At 37.7% G+C, this 20,595-nt stretch overlaps 1 protein-coding gene across 1 annotated transcript; it reads left to right on the top strand.

The window, feature by feature from the left end:
- The first annotated feature begins 225 nt into the window (after positions 1-225).
- Positions 226-4,110, top strand: LOC145895624 (uncharacterized). Its single transcript, XM_082984423.1, has 2 exons — positions 226-480; positions 625-4,110. The coding sequence occupies exons 1-2, from the start codon at positions 226-228 to the stop codon at positions 4,108-4,110; spliced, it is 3,741 nt and encodes a 1,246-aa protein (XP_082840549.1).
- The last annotated feature ends 16,485 nt before the right edge of the window (positions 4,111-20,595 follow it).

The following is a 20,595-nucleotide window of genomic DNA, read 5'->3' as shown; positions in this document are numbered from 1 at the left end:
GGTTGTACAGTGCAGAGTTCTTGTTCGATGGATGGTTGTTACCGTAGGCATCACACGTTGTTGCACCGAGAGTATGCGAAGACAAAGCCTCCAAGCGGTCCTTCTGGTGAGCGAGAACAAAGTTCAGCTGGGACAAGAGGTGAAGATGTATCGCAGGCAGCGGTTGCTTCCACGTCGTGTGCAGCAAGCACATCTGCTCGACAGCAGGTTGGTCAGAAAGTGTACATGAACATTGTACCTGTAAAGGTATCTTGCAAAAATGGAAATGAAATAGAAACGTACGCGTTTTTGGACTCCGGTTCTAACTCGACCATGTGTACAAAGAAGTTATTAGACTTGCTTGATGTTAAAGGCGATAAAACAGAGTATTCCCTTTCTACTGTAAATGGGAAGTCCCAAAACAGTAATGGAGTTGCTGTTAGTTTGTCAGTCAGGTCGTCAAATGGGTCGGATGCTGTCGACTTACCTTGCGTCATCGCCGTGGAGGACTTGCCTGTTGCTCCCAATAGATGCGAGCGAACTTGGTCTCATCTGAAAGGGATTACGTTTTCGAAGCCAGCGTATGACGAGGTGTTGCTTTTGATTGGTTTGGATGTTCCCGAAGTGTTTTGGATTGATGAGGAGAGAAGAGGACGGCGAGGAGAACCAAGTGCTGTGAAAACGATTCTGGGTTGGTCCCTGTTTGGTCCTGCTTCATCTCTTGCTAGGGAAAACGTCCAGGTACATCATATTAATTTGTCGTGTGACTTGTTGCATGAGCAGGTAAAACGCATGTGGGAAACAGAGTTTAGGAATTTGAGTCTCGTTTCCGGCGTTGGCATGTCGAAGGAAGATAAATATGCCCTAAAGCTCATGAACGATTCTGTAGGGTTACATGCTGGTCACTACCAGCTGCGCTTGCCGTGGAGGGCAGGATCGCCACATTTGCCAAATAATCGTAAACAGGCTGTACAACGATTGAGTTACCTGAAACGCCGATTGACGAAAGATGAACAGCTTCGTCAAAGGTACACAGAGACCGTGAATGGCTACCTCAAGCGAGGGTACGCACAACGAGTGCAGCCGGAGGAAGCTGCCGTAAACCGTGGGTGGTATTTGCCGCATCATCCGGTTGTTCATCTGCAAAAGCCTGGGAAGGTAAGAGTCGTGTTTGATTGTGCGGCTAAGTACGCAGGGACGTCACTGAACGAGCAATTACTGCAAGGACCTGATTTGATGAACAGTCTGGTAGGGGTTCTGGTGCGATTTCGTCAGGAGTCGATCGCGTTGGTTGCCGATGTGGAGGCCATGTTTCACCAGGTTAGGGTTGACCCAGTAGACACGAATTACCTGAGATTCGTATGGTGGCCTGAAGGAGACATGACAAAGGAGCCAGTTGATCACCAAATGCTGGTGCACTTATTCGGCGCGACATCATCGCCGTGTTGTGCAAGTTATTGTTTGCGTCGAACCGCTGACGACAATAGCGAAGATTTCGATGCCGAGACCGTTTCAACTGTTAAACGCAATTTTTATGTAGATGACTGTTTGAAGTCGGTTTCATCCATTTTCGAAGCAAAGAAGTTGGTGACGGAGTTGTGTGCATTGTTGCAACGCGGAGGATTCAACCTGAGAAAGTGGTTGTGCAACAAGGAAGGCGTTTTAGATTCGATGCAAAAATGTGAAGGTACATTGCAATCGTATTCATTACATACAGAAGAGCAACATGTGGAGCGTGTACTTGGAGTAAGTTGGAATTATCAATCGGATACATTTCGATTTGATGTTAAGGTGAAAGAAAGGCCAATCACCCGCCGAGGGATTTTGTCGGTCGTGAGTTCGCTATTCGACCCATTGGGGTTTGTGGCTCCAGTGGTTTTAAAGGCTCGCCTGCTGCTGCAAGAGTTGTGTAAGAAACAGTTTGGCTGGGATGCAGAGGTTCCCGAGGACATCGCCGCCGAATGGCGTTGTTGGACTTCAGGATTGACCGAGCTGTCTTCCATTCAGATTCCAAGGTGTCTGAAGCCGCAGAACGCGGGAAGGATCATTTATCACGAGTTGCACCATTTTGCTGACGCATCGTCAAAGGGTTACGGTGCGGTTTGTTACCTCAGGACGACTGGTATTAGCGGAGTTGTTTGCTGTCGTATATTGCTTGCTAAAGCTCGACTTGCTCCCTTGAAAATGGTTTCTATTCCAAGGCTTGAGCTGACTGCGGCAACATTAGCTGTAAAACTGGATCAAGTCTTGCGCAAAGAGCTTGACTTAAAAATTAGGAAATCGGTATTCTGGACAGATTCGACAAGTGTATTGAGATGCATTAATAATTCGTGTAAACGATTCCCTGTTTTTGTGGCCAACAGGTTGACTAAAATTGATGAGGGATCGAGTCCAGCGCAGTGGAGATACGTCCCGACGGACCTGAATCCAGCAGATGACGCCTCTCGAGGATTAAGTGCAAGGGCTATGGTCGAATGCGATCGCTGGTATACAGGGCCGAAGTTTTTGAGTGAAGACGAGGATGCATGGCCTGCGGACCCGTTGGATCCTGGTAAGCTGCCTGAGGAGTTTGTGTTAAAAACCCACAGGAGCGTGGCCGCTCATGTTGTAGCACCAAAGGTGGATGGCTTGAACAGACTATTTCAGCGCTACTCGTCTTGGTGGAAGTTGAAGAAGGCAGTAGCATGGTTGCTGCGGTTTGTGAGTTACATTCGAAACAAGAAAAAGCTATTGGCTACTCCGCTGAGCGTCGACGAGCTTCAAAACGCTGAGTATGCCGTGATCAAATATGTACAAAGGATCGAGTTTCCTGATGAAATTCACGCATTAACTGCTCTCGGGGGCAAACGTACGTTGCAGGAACGCATGCCAAGGAAGATGAGCGGAAAGCTAACCTTGAAGAAACTGAACCCAGTGCTGGTTGATGGTGTTTTGCGAGTTGGAGGACGGTTGCGTCGAGCGCCAATATGCTACGATTTGAAGCATCCTGTTATATATAACAACCATCATGTTACAGATCTGATTATCGTGGATCATCACAAGACGGTTCAGCATTCGGGAATGGGATTAACTTGGACGGCGTTGCGTCAGAAATATTGGATAGTTCGCGGTGGAACTGCTGTCAGACGGGTGCTCGGTCAATGCATATTTTGCCGCCGACGCAACTCCCCAACTGGACAGCAGATGATGGCTGATCTTCCACGCGAACGTATTACACCGAACGAACCTCCCTTCACATACGTGGGAGTGGACTACTTTGGTCCTCTGATTGCCAAGCAAGGTAGAAGCGAGGTAAAGCGTTATGGGTGCGTATTTACCTGCCTGACAGTTCGTGCAGTTCACATAGAAATTGCTCATTCCTTATCTGCGGATTCCTTTATCGATGCTCTGCGAAGGTTTATCGGACGGCGTGGGAGGCCAAAAAAGATTTTCAGTGACAATGGCACCAACTTTATTGGTGCTGAACGGATTTTGCGTGAGTCCTTGCAAGCTTGGAATCAAGCTCAAATCTATGAGAGTCTCAGACAACGAGGAATCGATTGGGCTTTCAATCCACCAACTGCTAGCCACATGGGTGGGGTATGGGAGAGGCTCATTCGATCAATAAGAAGAATACTGGGCACTCTTTTGTCTGAGCAACCGACTTCGGATGAAACGCTTCGTACAGTGATGGTTGAGGTGGAGGCTATCTTGAACGCAAGACCGCTTACCCCGATTACAATGGATCCAGAAAGCGAGGAGCCGTTGACTCCCAATCATTTGCTCTTGTTCGGACGATGCGACCTCTTGCCGCCCGGCGTGTTCGACAAGAAGGACAATTATGTAAGACGTCGCTGGCGCCAAACGCAATACTTGGCCGACCAGTTTTGGCGGAGGTGGACTAGAGAGTATTTACCGACGTTGCAAACGCGTCAGAAATGGACTGCGCCAACGCGGAACCTAGCGTGTGGTGATGTTGTTCTTATCGCGGACAATTCCGTTCCGCGCGGCAGATGGCTGATGGGAAGAGTGATTGAGACTTACCCGGATCATTTCGGATCGGTACGAAGTGTACTGGTCAAAACCAAAAATGGGACTGTTAAGCGTCCGATCGCTAAGTTGTGTGTTGTGCAAAGATCGGTCGATGGATAAAATGTGTTAACGCTTCGTGCATGCGTTTTCTAGTGTTGTGCTCGCTGTATGTGTTGTATATAAGATGTGCTTAATGGGTTTACACATCGGGGCCGGGTATGTTACAGCGAGGATTAAGTTGTCCATGTTTCCCGCCACTTTCTTTGTGACGCTTGGCGTCTATGACGTAATATTGCCCCGTACTGGCCACGCTTTGCAGTGAATGTGATGTATTTGGGACTGTTCAAGTAGAATTAACTGTCTATTTGTATTTAGAGCCAGCTGTTAATGAAACTAATTTGTTATAAATAATGAAAATGGTTTAATTTGGCCCTGGACTCCGAAAAGTTGGTACGTTGTTGTTGTTATGGTTGTAAACGTTATGTGTTGTGTTGTTATTAAGTGTATGTTCGTTTACAACAGAGAACCGATGTTGTTGAGTCAAGTCGCGTTTTCTTCGGGAAAAAATATAATGTGGTAGCTGGCACGCTCCAGGCCGTGCAAGTTCTACAAGGCGGACAACAGCTGTTACACTGGAGTACCAGCGTTTTCCACTGTATAATAAAGCTTGTACTGAAAAAAAATATTTTTTATCGAAAAGTCATATACTGCAAAATGGATAAGTGCTGAAATCGCATAGTTACATACGTTGTGCAACCGCAAAAGCAATACTGGAGTACCAGTGTTTTCCACTGTATAATAAAGCTTGTACTGAAAAAATATATTTTTTCACGAAAAGTCATATACTGCAAAATAGACAAGTGCTGAAATCGCATAGTTACATACGTTGTGCAACCGCAAAAGCAATTCTGGAGTACCAGCGTTTTCCACTGTATAATAAAGCTTGTACTGAAAAAAAATATTTTTTATCGAAAAGTCATATACTGCAAAATGGACAAGTGCTGAAATCGCACAGTTGCATACGTTGTGCAACCGCAAACTCAGTACTGGAGTATCAGCGTTTTCCACTGTATAATAAAGCTTGTACTAAAAAAAATATTTTTTATCGAAAAGTCATATACTGCAAAATGGACAAGTGCTGAAATCGCATAGTTACATACTTTGTGCAACCGCAAAAGCAATACTGGAGTACCAGCGTTTTCCACTGTATAATAAAGCTTGTACTGAAAAAAAATATTTTTTATCGAAAAGTCATATACTGCAAAATGGACAAGTGCTGATATCGCATAGTTACATACGTTGTGCAACCGCAAAAGCAATACTGGAGTACCAGCGTTTTCCACTGTATAATAAAGCTTGCACTGAAAAAAAATATTTTTTATCGAAAAGTCATATACTGCAAAATGGACATGTGCTGAAATCGCACAGTTACATACGTTGTGCAACCGCAAAAGCAATACTGGAGTACCAGCGTTTTCCAATGTATAATAAAGCTTGTACTGAAAAAAAATATTTTTTCACGAAAAGTCATATACTGCAAAATGGACAAGTGCTGAAATTGAACAGTTACATACGTTGTGCAACCGCAAAAGCAATACTGGAGTACCAGCGTTTTCCACTGTATAATAAAGCTTGTACTGAAAAAATATATTTTTTATCGAAAAGTCATATACTGCAAAATGGACATGTGCTGAAATCGCATAGTTACATACTTTGTGCAACCGCAAAAGCAATACTGGAGTACCAACGTTTTCCACTGTATAATAAAGCTTGTACTGAAAAAAAATATTTTTTATCGAAAAGTCATATACTGCAAAATGGACAAGTGCTGAAATCGCATAGTTACATACTTTGTGCAACCGCAAAAGCAATACTGGAGTACCAGCGTTTTCCACTGTATAATAAAGCTTGTACTGAAAAAAAATATTTTTTCACGAAAAGTCATATACTGCAAAATGGACAAGTGCTGAAATTGCATAGTTACATACGTTGTGCAACCGCAAAAGCAATACTGGAGTACCAGCGTTTTCCACTGTACAATAAAGCTTGTACTGAAAAAAAATATTTTTTATCGAAATGTCATATACTGCAAAATGGACATGTGCTGAAATCGCATAGTTACATACGTTGTGCAACCGCAAAAGCAATACTGGAGTACCAGCGTTTTCCACTGCATAATAAAGCTTGCACTGAAAAAAAATATTTTGTCACGAAAAGTCATATACTGCAAAATGGACAAGTGCTGAAATTGCATAGTTACATACGTTGTGCAACCGCAAAAGCAATACTGGAGTACCAGTGTTTTCCACTGTATAATAAAGCTTGTACTGAAAAAAAATATTTTTTCACGAATAGTCATATACTGCAAAATGGACAAGTGCTGAAATTGCACAGTTGCATACGTTTTGCAACCGCAAACTCAGTACTGGAGTATCAGCGTTTTCCACTGTATAATAAAGCTTGTACTGAAAAAAAATATTTTTTATCGAAAAGTCATATACTGCAAAATGGACAAGTGCTGATATCGCACAGTTGCATACGTTGTGCAACCGCAAACTCAGTACTGGAGTATCAGCGTTTTCCACAGTATAATAAAGCTTGTACGGAAAAAAAATATTTTTTATCGAAAAGTCATATACTGCAAAATGGACAAGTGCTGAAATCGCATAGTTACATACTTTGTGCAACCGCAAAAGCAATACTGGAGTACCAGCGTTTTCCACTGTATAATAAAGCTTGTACTGAAAAAAAATATTTTTTATCGAAAAGTCATATACTGCAAAATGGACAAGTGCTGAAATCGCATAGTTACATACGTTGTGCAACCGCAAAAGCAATTCTGGAGTACCAGCGTTTTCCACTGTATATTAAAGCTTGTACTGAAAAAAAATATTTTTTATCGAAAAGTCATATACTGCAAAATGGACAAGTGCTGAAATCGCACAGTTGCATACGTTGTGCAACCGCAAACTCAGTACTGGAGTATCAGCGTTTTCCACTGTATAATAAAGCTTGTACTGAAAAAAAATATTTTTTATCGAAAAGTCATATACTGCAAAATGGACAAGTGCTGAAATCGCATAGTTACATACTTTGTGCAACCGCAAAAGCAATACTGGAGTACCAGCGTTTTCCACTGTATAATAAAGCTTGTACTGAAAAAAAATATTTTTTATCGAAAAGTCATATACTGCAAAATGGACAAGTGCTGATATCGCATAGTTACATACGTTGTGCAACCGCAAAAGCAATACTGGAGTACCAGCGTTTTCCACTGTATAATAAAGCTTGTACTGAAAAAAAATATTTTTTATCGAAAAGTCATATACTGCAAAATGGACATGTGCTGAAATCGCACAGTTACATACGTTGTGCAACCGCAAAAGCAATACTGGAGTACCAGCGTTTTCCAATGTATAATAAAGCTTGTACTGAAAAAAAATATTTTTTCACGAAAAGTCATATACTGCAAAATGGACAAGTGCTGAAATTGCACAGTTACATACGTTGTGCAACCGCAAAAGCAATACTGGAGTACCAGCGTTTTCCACTGTATAATAAAGCTTGTACTGAAAAAATATATTTTTTATCGAAAAGTCATATACTGCAAAATGGACATGTGCTGAAATCGCATAGTTACATACTTTGTGCAACCGCAAAAGCAATACTGGAGTACCAACGTTTTCCACTGTATAATAAAGCTTGTACTGAAAAAAAATATTTTTTATCGAAAAGTCATATACTGCAAAATGGACAAGTGCTGAAATTGCACAGTTACATACTTTGTGCAACCGCAAAAACAATACTGGAGTACCAACGTTTTCCAATGTATAATAAAGCTTGTGCTGAAAAAAAATATTTTTTCACGAAAAGTCATACACTGCAAAATGGACAAGTGCTGAAATCGCATAGTTACATACTTTGTGCAACCGCAAAAGCAATACTGGAGTACCAGCGTTTTCCACTGTATAATAAAGCTTGTACTGAAAAAAAATATTTTTTATCGAAAAGTCATATACTGCAAAATGGACAAGTGCTGAAATCGCACAGTTGCATACGTTGTGCAACCGCAAACTCAGTACTGGAGTATCAGCGTTTTCCACTGTATAATAAAGCTTGTACTGAAAAAAAATATTTTTTATCGAAAAGTCATATACTGCAAAATGGACAAGTGCTGAAATCGCATAGTTAAATACTTTATGCAACCGCAAAAGCAATACTGGAGTACCAGCGTTTTCGACTGTATAATAAAGCTTGTACTGAAAAAAATATTTTTTATCGAAAAGTCATATACTGCAAAATGGACAAGTGCTGATATCGCACAGTTGCATACGTTGTGCAACCGCAAACTCAGTACTGGAGTATCAGCGTTTTCCACTGTATAATAAAGCTTGTACTGAAAAAAAATATTTTTTATCGAAAAGTCATATACTGCAAAATGGACAAGTGCTGAAATCGCATCGTTACATACTTTGTGCAACCGCAAAAGCAATACTGGAGTACCAGCGTTTTCCACTGTATAATAAAGCTTGTACTGAAAAAAAATATTTTTTATCGAAAAGTCATATACTGCAAAATGGACAAGTGCTGAAATCGCATAGTTAAATACTTTATGCAACCGCAAAAGCAATACTGGAGTACCAGCGTTTTCCACTGTATAATAAAGCTTGTACTGAAAAAAATATTTTTTATCGAAAAGTCATATACTGCAAAATGGACAAGTGCTGATATCGCATAGTTACATACGTTGTGCAACCGCAAAAGCAATACTGGAGTACCAGCGTTTTCCACTGTATAATAAAGCTTGTACTGAAAAAAAATATTTTTTCACGAAAAGTCATATACTGCAAAATGGACAAGTGCTGAAATCGCATAGTTACATACTTTGTGCAACCGCAAAAGCAATACTGGAGTACCAGCGTTTTCCACTGTATAATAAAGCTTGTACTGAAAAAAAATATTTTTTATCGAAAAGTCATATACTGCAAAATGGACATATGCTGAAATCGCCTAGTTACATACTTTGTGCAACCGCAAAAGTAATACTGGAGTACCAACGTTTTCCACTGTATAATAAAGCTTGTACTGAAAAAAAATATTTTTTCACGAAAAGTCATATACTGCAAAATGGACAAGTGCTGAAATTGCATAGTTACATACGTTGTGCAACCGCAAAAGCAATACTGGAGTACCAGCGTTTTCCACTGTACAATAAAGCTTGTACTGAAAAAAAATATTTTTTATCGAAAAGTCATATACTGCAAAATGGACATGTGCTGAAATCGCATAGTTACATACGTTGTGCAACCGCAAAAGCAATACTGGAGTACCAGCGTTTTCCACTGCATAATAAAGCTTGTACTGAAAAAAAATATTTTGTCACGAAAAGTCATATACTGCAAAATGGACAAGTGCTGAAATTGCATAGTTACATACGTTGTGCAACCGCAAAAGCAATACTGGAGTACCAGTGTTTTCCACTGTATAATAAAGCTTGTACTGAAAAAAAATATTTTTTCACGAATAGTCATATACTGCAAAATGGACAAGTGCTGAAATTGCACAGTTGCATACGTTTTGCAACCGCAAACTCAGTACTGGAGTATCAGCGTTTTCCACTGTATAATAAAGCTTGTACTGAAAAAAAATATTTTTTATCGAAAAGTCATATACTGCAAAATGGACAAGTGCTGATATCGCACAGTTGCATACGTTGTGCAACCGCAAACTCAGTACTGGAGTATCAGCGTTTTCCACAGTATAATAAAGCTTGTACGGAAAAAAAATATTTTTTATCGAAAAGTCATATACTGCAAAATGGACAAGTGCTGAAATCGCATAGTTACATACTTTGTGCAACCGCAAAAGCAATACTGGAGTACCAGCGTTTTCCACTGTATAATAAAGCTTGTACTGAAAAAAAATATTTTTTATCGAAAAGTCATATACTGCAAAATGGACAAGTGCTGAAATCGCATAGTTACATACGTTGTGCAACCGCAAAAGCAATTCTGGAGTACCAGCGTTTTCCACTGTATATTAAAGCTTGTACTGAAAAAAAATATTTTTTATCGAAAAGTCATATACTGCAAAATGGACAAGTGCTGAAATCGCACAGTTGCATACGTTGTGCAACCGCAAACTCAGTACTGGAGTATCAGCGTTTTCCACTGTATAATAAAGCTTGTACTGAAAAAAAATATTTTTTATCGAAAAGTCATATACTGCAAAATGGACAAGTGCTGAAATCGCATAGTTACATACTTTGTGCAACCGCAAAAGCAATACTGGAGTACCAGCGTTTTCCACTGTATAATAAAGCTTGTACTGAAAAAAAATATTTTTTATCGAAAAGTCATATACTGCAAAATGGACAAGTGCTGATATCGCATAGTTACATACGTTGTGCAACCGCAAAAGCAATACTGGAGTACCAGCGTTTTCCACTGTATAATAAAGCTTGTACTGAAAAAAAATATTTTTTATCGAAAAGTCATATACTGCAAAATGGACATGTGCTGAAATCGCACAGTTACATACGTTGTGCAACCGCAAAAGCAATACTGGAGTACCAGCGTTTTCCAATGTATAATAAAGCTTGTACTGAAAAAAAATATTTTTTCACGAAAAGTCATATACTGCAAAATGGACAAGTGCTGAAATTGCACAGTTACATACGTTGTGCAACCGCAAAAGCAATACTGGAGTACCAGCGTTTTCCACTGTATAATAAAGCTTGTACTGAAAAAATATATTTTTTATCGAAAAGTCATATACTGCAAAATGGACAAGTGCTGAAATTGCACAGTTACATACGTTGTGCAACCGCAAAAGCAATACTGGAGTACCAGCGTTTTCCACTGTATAATAAAGCTTGTACTGAAAAAATATATTTTTTATCGAAAAGTCATATACTGCAAAATGGACTTGTGCTGAAATCGCATAGTTACATACTTTGTGCAACCGCAAAAGCAATACTGGAGTACCAGCGTTTTCCACTGTATAATAAAGCTTGTACTGAAAAAAAATATTTTTTCACGAAAAGTCATATACTGCAAAATGGACAAGTGCTGAAATTGCATAGTTACATACGTTGTGCAACCGCAAAAGCAATACTGGAGTACCAGTGTTTTCCACTGTATAATAAAGCTTGTACTAAAAAAAAATATTTTGTCACGAAAAGTCATATACTGCAAAATGGACAAGTGCTGAAATTGCATAGTTACATACGTTGTGCAACCGCAAAAGCAATACTGGAGTACCAGTGTTTTCCACTGTATAATAAAGCTTGTACTGAAAAAAAATATTTTTAATCGAAAAGTCATATACTGCAAAATGGACAAGTGCTGAAATCCCATAGTTACATACGTTGTGCAACCGCAAACTCAGTACTGGAGTATCAGCGTTTTCCACTGTATAATAAAGCTTGTACTGAAAAAAAATATTTTTTATCGAAAAGTCATATACTGCAAAATGGACAAGTGCTGAAAGCGCATAGTTACATACGTTGTGCAACCGCAAACGCAAAACTGGAGTATCAGCGTTTTCCACTGTATAACAAAGCTTGTACTGAAAAAAAATATTTTTTACCGAATAGTCGTGTACTGCAAAATGGACAAGTGCTGAAATCGCATGGTTACATACGTTGTGCAACCGCAAACTCAGTACTGGGGTATCAGCGTTTTCCACTGTATAATAAAGCTTGTACTGAAAAAAAATATTTTTTATCGAAAAGTCATATACTGCAAAATGGACAAGTGCTGAAAGCGCATAGTTACATACGTTGTGCAACCGCAAACTCAGTACTGGAGTATCAGCGTTTTCCACTGTATAATAAAGCTTGTACTGAAAAAAAATATTTTTTATCGAAAAGTCATATACTGCAAAATGGACAAGTGCTGAAAGCGCATAGTTACATACGTTGTGCAACCGCAAACGCAATACTGGAGTATCAGCGTTTTCCACTGTATAATAAAGCTTGTACTGAAAAAAAATATTTTTTATCGAAAAGTCATATACTGCAAAATGGACAAGTGCTGAAATCGCATAGTTACATACTTTGTGCAACCGCAAAAGCAATACTGGAGTACCAGCGTTTTCCAATGTATAATAAAGCTTGTACCGAAAAAAAATATTTTTTATCGAAAAGTCATATACTGCAAAATGGACAAGTGCTGAAATCGCATAGTTACATATTTTGTGCAACCGCAAAAGCAATACTGGAGTACCAGCGTTTTCCACTGTATAATAAAGCTTGTACTGAAAAAAAATATTTTTTATCGAAAAGTCATATACTGCAAAATGGACAGATGCTGAAATCGCCTAGTTACATACTTTGTGCAACCGCAAAAGCAATACTGGAGTACCAACGTTTTCCACTGTATAATAAAGCTTGTACTGAAAAAAAATATTTTTTATCGAAAAGTCATATACTGCAAAATGGACAAGTGCTGAAATCGCATAGTTACATACTTTGTGCAACCGCAAAAGCAATACTGGAGTACCAGCGTTTTCCACTGTATAATAAAGCTTGTACTGAAAAAAAATATTTTTTCACGAAAAGTCATATACTGCAAAATGGACAAGTGCTGAAATTGCATAGTTACATACGTTGTGCAACCGCAAAAGCAATACTGGAGTACCAGTGTTTTCCACTGTATAATAAAGCTTGTACTAAAAAAAAATATTTTGTCACGAAAAGTCATATACTGCAAAATGGACAAGTGCTGAAATTGCATAGTTACATACGTTGTGCAACCGCAAAAGCAATACTGGAGTACCAGTGTTTTCCACTGTATAATAAAGCTTGTACTGAAAAAAAATATTTTTTATCGAAAAGTCATATACTGCAAAATGGACAAGTGCTGAAATCCCATAGTTACATACGTTGTGCAACCGCAAACTCAGTACTGGAGTATCAGCGTTTTCCACTGTATAATAAAGCTTGTACTGAAAAAAAATATTTTTTATCGAAAAGTCATATACTGCAAAATGGACAAGTGCTGAAAGCGCATAGTTACATACGTTGTGCAACCGCAAACGCAAAACTGGAGTATCAGCGTTTTCCACTGTATAACAAAGCTTGTACTGAAAAAAAATATTTTTTACCGAATAGTCGTGTACTGCAAAATGGACAAGTGCTGAAATCGCATGGTTACATACGTTGTGCAACCGCAAACTCAGTACTGGGGTATCAGCGTTTTCCACTGTATAATAAAGCTTGTACTGAAAAAAAATATTTTTTATCGAAAAGTCATATACTGCAAAATGGACAAGTGCTGAAAGCGCATAGTTACATACGTTGTGCAACCGCAAACTCAGTACTGGAGTATCAGCGTTTTCCACTGTATAATAAAGCTTGTACTGAAAAAAAATATTTTTTATCGAAAAGTCATATACTGCAAAATGGACAAGTGCTGAAAGCGCATAGTTACATACGTTGTGCAACCGCAAACGCAATACTGGAGTACCAACGTTTTCCACTGTATAATAAAGCTTGTACTGAAAAAAAATATTTTTTATCGAAAAGTCATATACTGCAAAATGGACAAGTGCTGAAATCGCATAGTTACATACTTTGTGCAACCGCAAAAGCAATACTGGAGTACCAGCGTTTTCCAATGTATAATAAAGCTTGTACTGAAAAAAAATATTTTTTATCGAAAAGTCATATACTGCAAAATGGACAAGTGCTGAAATTGCACAGTTACATACGTTGTGCAACCGCAAAAGGAATACTGGAGTACCAGCGTTTTCCACTGTATAATAAAGCTTGTACTGAAAAAAAATATTTTTTATCGAAAAGTCATATACTGCAAAATGGACAGATGCTGAAATCGCCTAGTTACATACTTTGTGCAACCGCAAAAGCAATACTGGAGTACCAACGTTTTCCACTGTATAATAAAGCTTGTACTGAAAAAAAATATTTTTTATCGAAAAGTCATATACTGCAAAATGGACAAGTGCTGAAATCGCATAGTTACATACTTTGTGCAACCGCAAAAGCAATACTGGAGTACCAGCGTTTTCCACTGTATAATAAAGCTTGTACTGAAAAAAAATATTTTTTCACAAAAAGTCATATACTGCAAAATGGACAAGTGCTGAAATTGCATAGTTACATACGTTGTGCAACCGCAAAAGCAATACTGGAGTACCAGTGTTTTCCACTGTATAATAAAGCTTGTACTAAAAAAAAATATTTTGTCACGAAAAGTCATATACTGCAAAATGGACAAGTGCTGAAATTGCATAGTTACATACGTTGTGCAACCGCAAAAGCAATACTGGAGTACCAGTGTTTTCCACTGTATAATAAAGCTTGTACTGAAAAAAAATATTTTTTATCGAAAAGTCATATACTGCAAAATGGACAAGTGCTGAACTCCCATAGTTACATACGTTGTGCAACCGCAAACTCAGTACTGGAGTATCAGCGTTTTCCACTGTATAATAAAGCTTGTACTGAAAAAAAATATTTTTTATCGAAAAGTCATATACTGCAAAATGGACAAGTGCTGAAAGCGCATAGTTACATACGTTGTGCAACCGCAAACGCAAAACTGGAGTATCAGCGTTTTCCACTGTATAACAAAGCTTGTACTGAAAAAAAATATTTTTTACCGAATAGTCGTGTACTGCAAAATGGACAAGTGCTGAAATCGCATGGTTACATACGTTGTGCAACCGCAAACTCAGTACTGGGGTATCAGCGTTTTCCACTGTATATTAAAGCTTGTACTGAAAAAAAATATTTTTTATCGAAAAGTCATATACTGCAAAATGGACAAGTGCTGAAAGCGCATAGTTACATACGTTGTGCAACCGCAAACTCAGTACTGGAGTATCAGCGTTTTCCACTGTATAATAAAGCTTGTACTGAAAAAAAATATTTTTTATCGAAAAGTCATATACTGCAAAATGGACAAGTGCTGAAAGCGCATAGTTACATACGTTGTGCAACCGCAAACGCAATACTGGAGTATCAGCGTTTTCCACTGTATAATAAAGCTTGTACTGAAAAAAAATATTTTTTATCGAAAAGTCATATACTGCAAAATGGACAAGTGCTGAAATCGCATAGTTACATACTTTGTGCAACCGCAAAAGCAATACTGGAGTACCAGCGTTTTCCAATGTATAATAAAGCTTGTACTGAAAAAAAATATTTTTTATCGAAAAGTCATATACTGCAAAATGGACAAGTGCTGATATCGCATAGTTACATACGTTGTGCAACCGCAAAAGCAATACTGGAGTACCAGCGTTTTCCACTGTATAATAAAGCTTGTACTGAAAAAAAATATTTTTTATCGAAAAGTCATATACTGCAAAATGGACATGTGCTGAAATCGCACAGTTACATACGTTGTGCAACCGCAAAAGCAATACTGGAGTACCAGCGTTTTCCAATGTATAATAAAGCTTGTACTGAAAAAAAATATTTTTTCACGAAAAGTCATATACTGCAAAATGGACAAGTGCTGAAATTGCACAGTTACATACGTTGTGCAACCGCAAAAGCAATACTGGAGTACCAACGTTTTCCACTGTATAATAAAGCTTGTACCGAAAAAAAATATTTTTTATCGAAAAGTCATATACTGCAAAATGGACAAGTGCTGAAATCGCATAGTTACATACTTTGTGCAACCGCAAAAGCAATACTGGAGTATCAGCGTTTTCCAATGTATAATAAAGCTTGTACTGAAAAAAAATATTTTTTCACAAAAAGTCATATACTGCAAAATGGACAAGTGCTGAAATTGCATAGTTACATACGTTGTGCAACCGCAAAAGCAATACTGGAGTATCATCGTTTTCCACAGTATAATAAAGCTTGTACTGAAAAAATATATTTTTTATCGAAAAGTAATATACTGCAAAATGGACATGTGCTGAAATCGCATAGTTACATACTTTGTGCAACCGCAAAAGCAATACTGGAGTACCAACGTTTTCCACTGTATAATAAAGCTTGTACTGAAAAAATATATTTTTTATCGAAAAGTAATATACTGCAAAATGGACATGTGCTGAAATCGCATAGTTACATACTTTGTGCAACCGCAAAAGCAATACTGGAGTACCAACGTTTTCCACTGTATAATAAAGCTTGTACTGAAAAAAAATATTTTTTATCGAAAAGTCATATACTGCAAAATGGACAAGTGCTGAAATCGCATAGTTACATACTTTGTGCAACCGCAAAAGCAATACTGGAGTACCAGCGTTTTCCACTGTATAATAAAGCTTGTACTGAAAAAAAATATTTTTTCACGAAAAGTCATATACTGCAAAATGGACAAGTGCTGAAATCGCATATTTACATACGTTGTGCAACCGCAAAAGCAATACTGGAGTACCAGCGTTTTCCACTGTACAATAAAGCTTGTACTGAAAAAAAATATTTTTTATCGAAAAGTCATACACTGCAAAATGGACATGTGCTGAAATCGCATAGTTACATACTTTGTGCAACCGCAAAAGCAATACTGGAGTACCAACGTTTTCCACTGTATAATAAAGCTTGTACTGAAAAAATATATTTTTTATCGAAAAGTCATATACTGCAAAATGGACATGTGCTGAAATCGCATAGTTACATACTTTGTGCAACCGCAAAAGCAATACTGGAGTACCAACGTTTTCCACTGTATAATAAAGCTTGTACTGAAAAAAAATATTTTTTATCGAAAAGTCATATACTGCAAAATGGACAAGTGCTGAAATCGCATAGTTACATACTTTGTGCAACCGCAAAAGCAATACTGGAGTACCAGCGTTTTCCACTGTATAATAAAGCTTGTACGGAAAAAAAATATTTTTTCACGAAAAGTCATATACTGCAAAATGGACAAGTGCTGAAATTGCATAGTTACATACGTTGTGCAACCGCAAAAGCAATACTGGAGTACCAGCGTTTTCCACTGTACAATAAAGCTTGTACTGAAAAAACAATATTTTTTATCGAAAAGTCATATACTGCAAAATGGACATGTGCTGAAATCGCACAGTTACATACGTTGTGCAACCGCAAAAGCAATACTGGAGTACCAGCGTTTTCCACTGCATAATAAAGCTTGTACTGAAAAAAAATATTTTGTCACGAAAAGTCATATACTGCAAAATGGACAAGTGCTGAAATTGCACAGTTACATACGTTGTGCAACCGCAAAAGCAATACTGGAGTACCAGCGTTTTCCACTGTATAATAAAGCTTGTACTGAAAAAAAATATTTTTTATCGAAAAGTCATATACTGCAAAATGGACATGTGCTGAAATCGCATAGTTACATACTTTGTGCAACCGCAAAAGCAATACTGGAGTACCAACGTTTTCCACTGTATAATAAAGCTTGTATTAAAAAAAAATATTTTTTATCGAAAAGTCATATACTGCAAAATGGACAAGTGCTGAAATCGCATAGTTACATACGTTGTGCAACCGCAAAAGCAATACTGGAGTACCAGCGTTTTCCACTGTATAATAAAGCTTGTACAGAAAAAAAATATTTTTTCACGAAAAGTCATATACTGCAAAATGGACAAGTGCTGAAATTGCATAGTTACATACGTTGTGCAACCGCAAAAGCAATACTGGAGTACCAGCGTTTTCCACTGCACAATAAAGCTTGTACTGAAAAAAAATATTTTTTATCGAAAAGTCATATACTGCAAAATGGACATGTGCTGAAATCGCATAGTTACATACTTTGTGCAACCGCAAAAGCAATACTGGAGTACCAACGTTTTCCACTGTATAATAAAGCTTGTACTGAAAAAAAATATTTTTTCACGAAAAGTCATATACTGCAAAATGGACAAGTGCTGAAATTGCATAGTTACATACGTTGTGCAACCGCAAAAGCAATACTGGAGTACCAGCGTTTTCCACTGTACAATAAAGCTTGTACTGAAAAAAAATATTTTTTCACGAAAAGTCATATACTGCAAAATGGACAAGTGCTGAAATTGCATAGTTACATACGTTGTGCAACCGCAAAAGCAATACTGGAGTACCAGCGTTTTCCACTGTATAATAAAGCTTGTACTGAAAAAAAATATTTTTTCACGAAAAGTCATATACTGCAAAATGGACAAGTGCTGAAATTGCATAGTTACATACGTTGTGCAACCGCAAAAGCAATACTGGAGTACCAGCGTTTTCCACTGTACAATAAAGCTTGTACTGAAAAAAAATATTTTTTATCGAAAAGTCATATACTGCAAAATGGACAAGTGCTGAAATTGCATAGTTACATACGTTGTGCAACCGCAAAAGCAATACTGGAGTACCAGCGTTTTCCACTGTACAATAAAGCTTGTACTGAAAAAAAATATTTTTTATCGAAAAGTCATATACTGCAAAATGGACATGTGCTGAAATCGCATAGTTACATGCGTTGTGCAACCGCAAAAGCAATACTGGAGTACCAGCGTTTTCCACTGCATAATAAAGCTTGTACTGAAAAAAAATATTTTGTCACGAAAAGTCATATACTGCAAAATGGACAAGTGCTGAAATTGCACAGTTATATACGTTGTGCAACCGCAAAAGCAATACTGGAGTACCAGCGTTTTCCACTGTATAATAAAGCTTGTACTGTAAAAATATATTTTTTGTCGAAAAGTCATATACTGCAAAATGGACATGTGCTGAAATCGCATAGTTACATACTTTGTGCAACCGCAAAAGCAATACTGGAGTACCAACGTTTTCCACTGTATAATAAAGCATGTATTAAAAAAAAATATTTTTTATCGAACAGTCATATACTGCAAAATGGACAAGTGCTGAAATCGCATAGTTACATACTTTGTGCAACCGCAAAAGCAATACTGGAGTACCAGCGTTTTCCACTGTATCACAAAGCTTGTACAGAAAAAAAATATTTTTTCACGAAAAGTCATATACTGCAAAATGGACAAGTGCTGAAATTGCATAGTTACATACGTTGTGCAACCGCAAAAGCAATACTGGAGTACCAGCGTTTTCCACTGTACAATAAAGCTTGTACTGAAAAAAAATATTTTTTATCGAAAAGTCATATACTGCAAAATGGACATGTGCTGAAATCGCATAGTTACATACTTTGTGCAACCGCAAAAGCAATACTGGAGTACCAACGTTTTCCACTGTATAATAAAGCTTGTACTGAAAAAAAATATTTTTTCACGAAAAGTCATATACTGCAAAATGGACAAGTGATGAAATTGCATAGTTACATACGTTGTGCAACCGCAAAAGCAATACTGGAGTACCAGCGTTTTCCACTGTACAATAAAGCTTGTACTGAAAAAAAATATTTTTTCACGAAAAGTCATATACTGCAAAATGGACAAGTGCTGAAATTGCATAGTTACATACGTTGTGCAACCGCAAAAGCAATACTGGAGTACCAGCGTTTTCCACTGTACAATAAAGCTTGTTCTGAAAAAAAATATTTTTTATCGAAAAGTCATATACTGCAAAATGGACATGTGCTGAAATCGCATAGTTACATACTTTGTGCAACCACAAAAGCAATACTGGAATACCAACGTTTTCCACTGTATGATAAAGCTTGTACTGAAAAAATATATTTTTTATCGAAAAGTCATATACTGCAAAATGGACAAGTGCTGAAATCGCATAGTTACATACTTTGTGCAACCGCAAAAGCAATACTGGAGTACCAGCGTTTTCCACTGTATAATAAAGCTTGTACTGAAAAAAAATATTTTTTATCGAAAAGTCATATACTGCAAAATGGACATGTGCTGAAATCGCACAGTTACATACGTTGTGCAACCGCAAAAGCAATACTGGAGTACCAGCGTTTTCCAATGTATAATAAAGCTTGTACTGAAAAAAAATATTTTTTATCGAAAAGTCATATACTGCAAAATGGACAAGGGCTGAAATTGCACAGTTACATACGTTGTGCAACCGCAAAAGCAATACTGGAGTACCAGCGTTTTCCACTGTATAATAAAGCTTGTACTGAAAAAATATATTTTTTATCGAAAAGTCATATACTGCAAAATGAACATGTGCTGAAATCGCATAGTTACGTACGTTGTGCAACCGCAAAAGCAATACTGGAGTACCAACGTTTTCCACTGTATAATAAAGCTTCTGCTGAAAAAAAATATTTTTTCACGAAAAGTCATATACTGCAAAATGGACAAGTGCTGAAATTGCATAGTTACATACGTTGTGCAACCGCAAAAGCAATACTGGAGTACCAGCGTTTTCCACTGTACAATAAAGCTTGTACTGAAAAAAAATATTTTTTATCGAAAAGTCATATACTGCAAAATGGACATGTGCTGAAATCGCATAGTTACATACGTTGTGCAACCGCAAAAGCAATACTGGAGTACCAGCGTTTTCCACTGCATAATAAAGCTCGCACTGAAAAAAAATATTTTGTCACGAAAAGTCATATACTGCAAAATGGACAAGTGCTGGAATTGCATAGTAACATACGTTGGGCAACCGCAAAAGCAATACTGGAGTACCAGTGTTTTCCACTGTATAATAAAGCTTGTACTGAAAAAAAATATTTTTTCACGAAAAGTCATATACTGCAAAATGGACAAGTGCTGAAATCGCAT

Source organism: Ascidia mentula, chromosome 3, assembly GCF_947561715.1.
Source record: "Ascidia mentula chromosome 3, kaAscMent1.1, whole genome shotgun sequence".
Lineage (NCBI taxonomy): Eukaryota > Metazoa > Chordata > Ascidiacea > Phlebobranchia > Ascidiidae > Ascidia > Ascidia mentula.
This window is presented reverse-complemented; position numbering and strand designations above follow the sequence as displayed.

What these genes read in the sequence shown, in the direction of transcription:
- LOC145895624 (XM_082984423.1), top strand. Translation starts at nt 226, where the DNA reads ATGAACATTGTACCTGTAAAGGTATCTTGCAAAAATGGAAATGAAATA. An exon ending in ACTTACCTTGCGTCATCGCC is followed by an intron (nt 481 to 624) that starts GTGGAGGACTTG and finishes ATTGATGAGGAG; the next exon opens with AGAAGAGGACGGCGAGGAGA.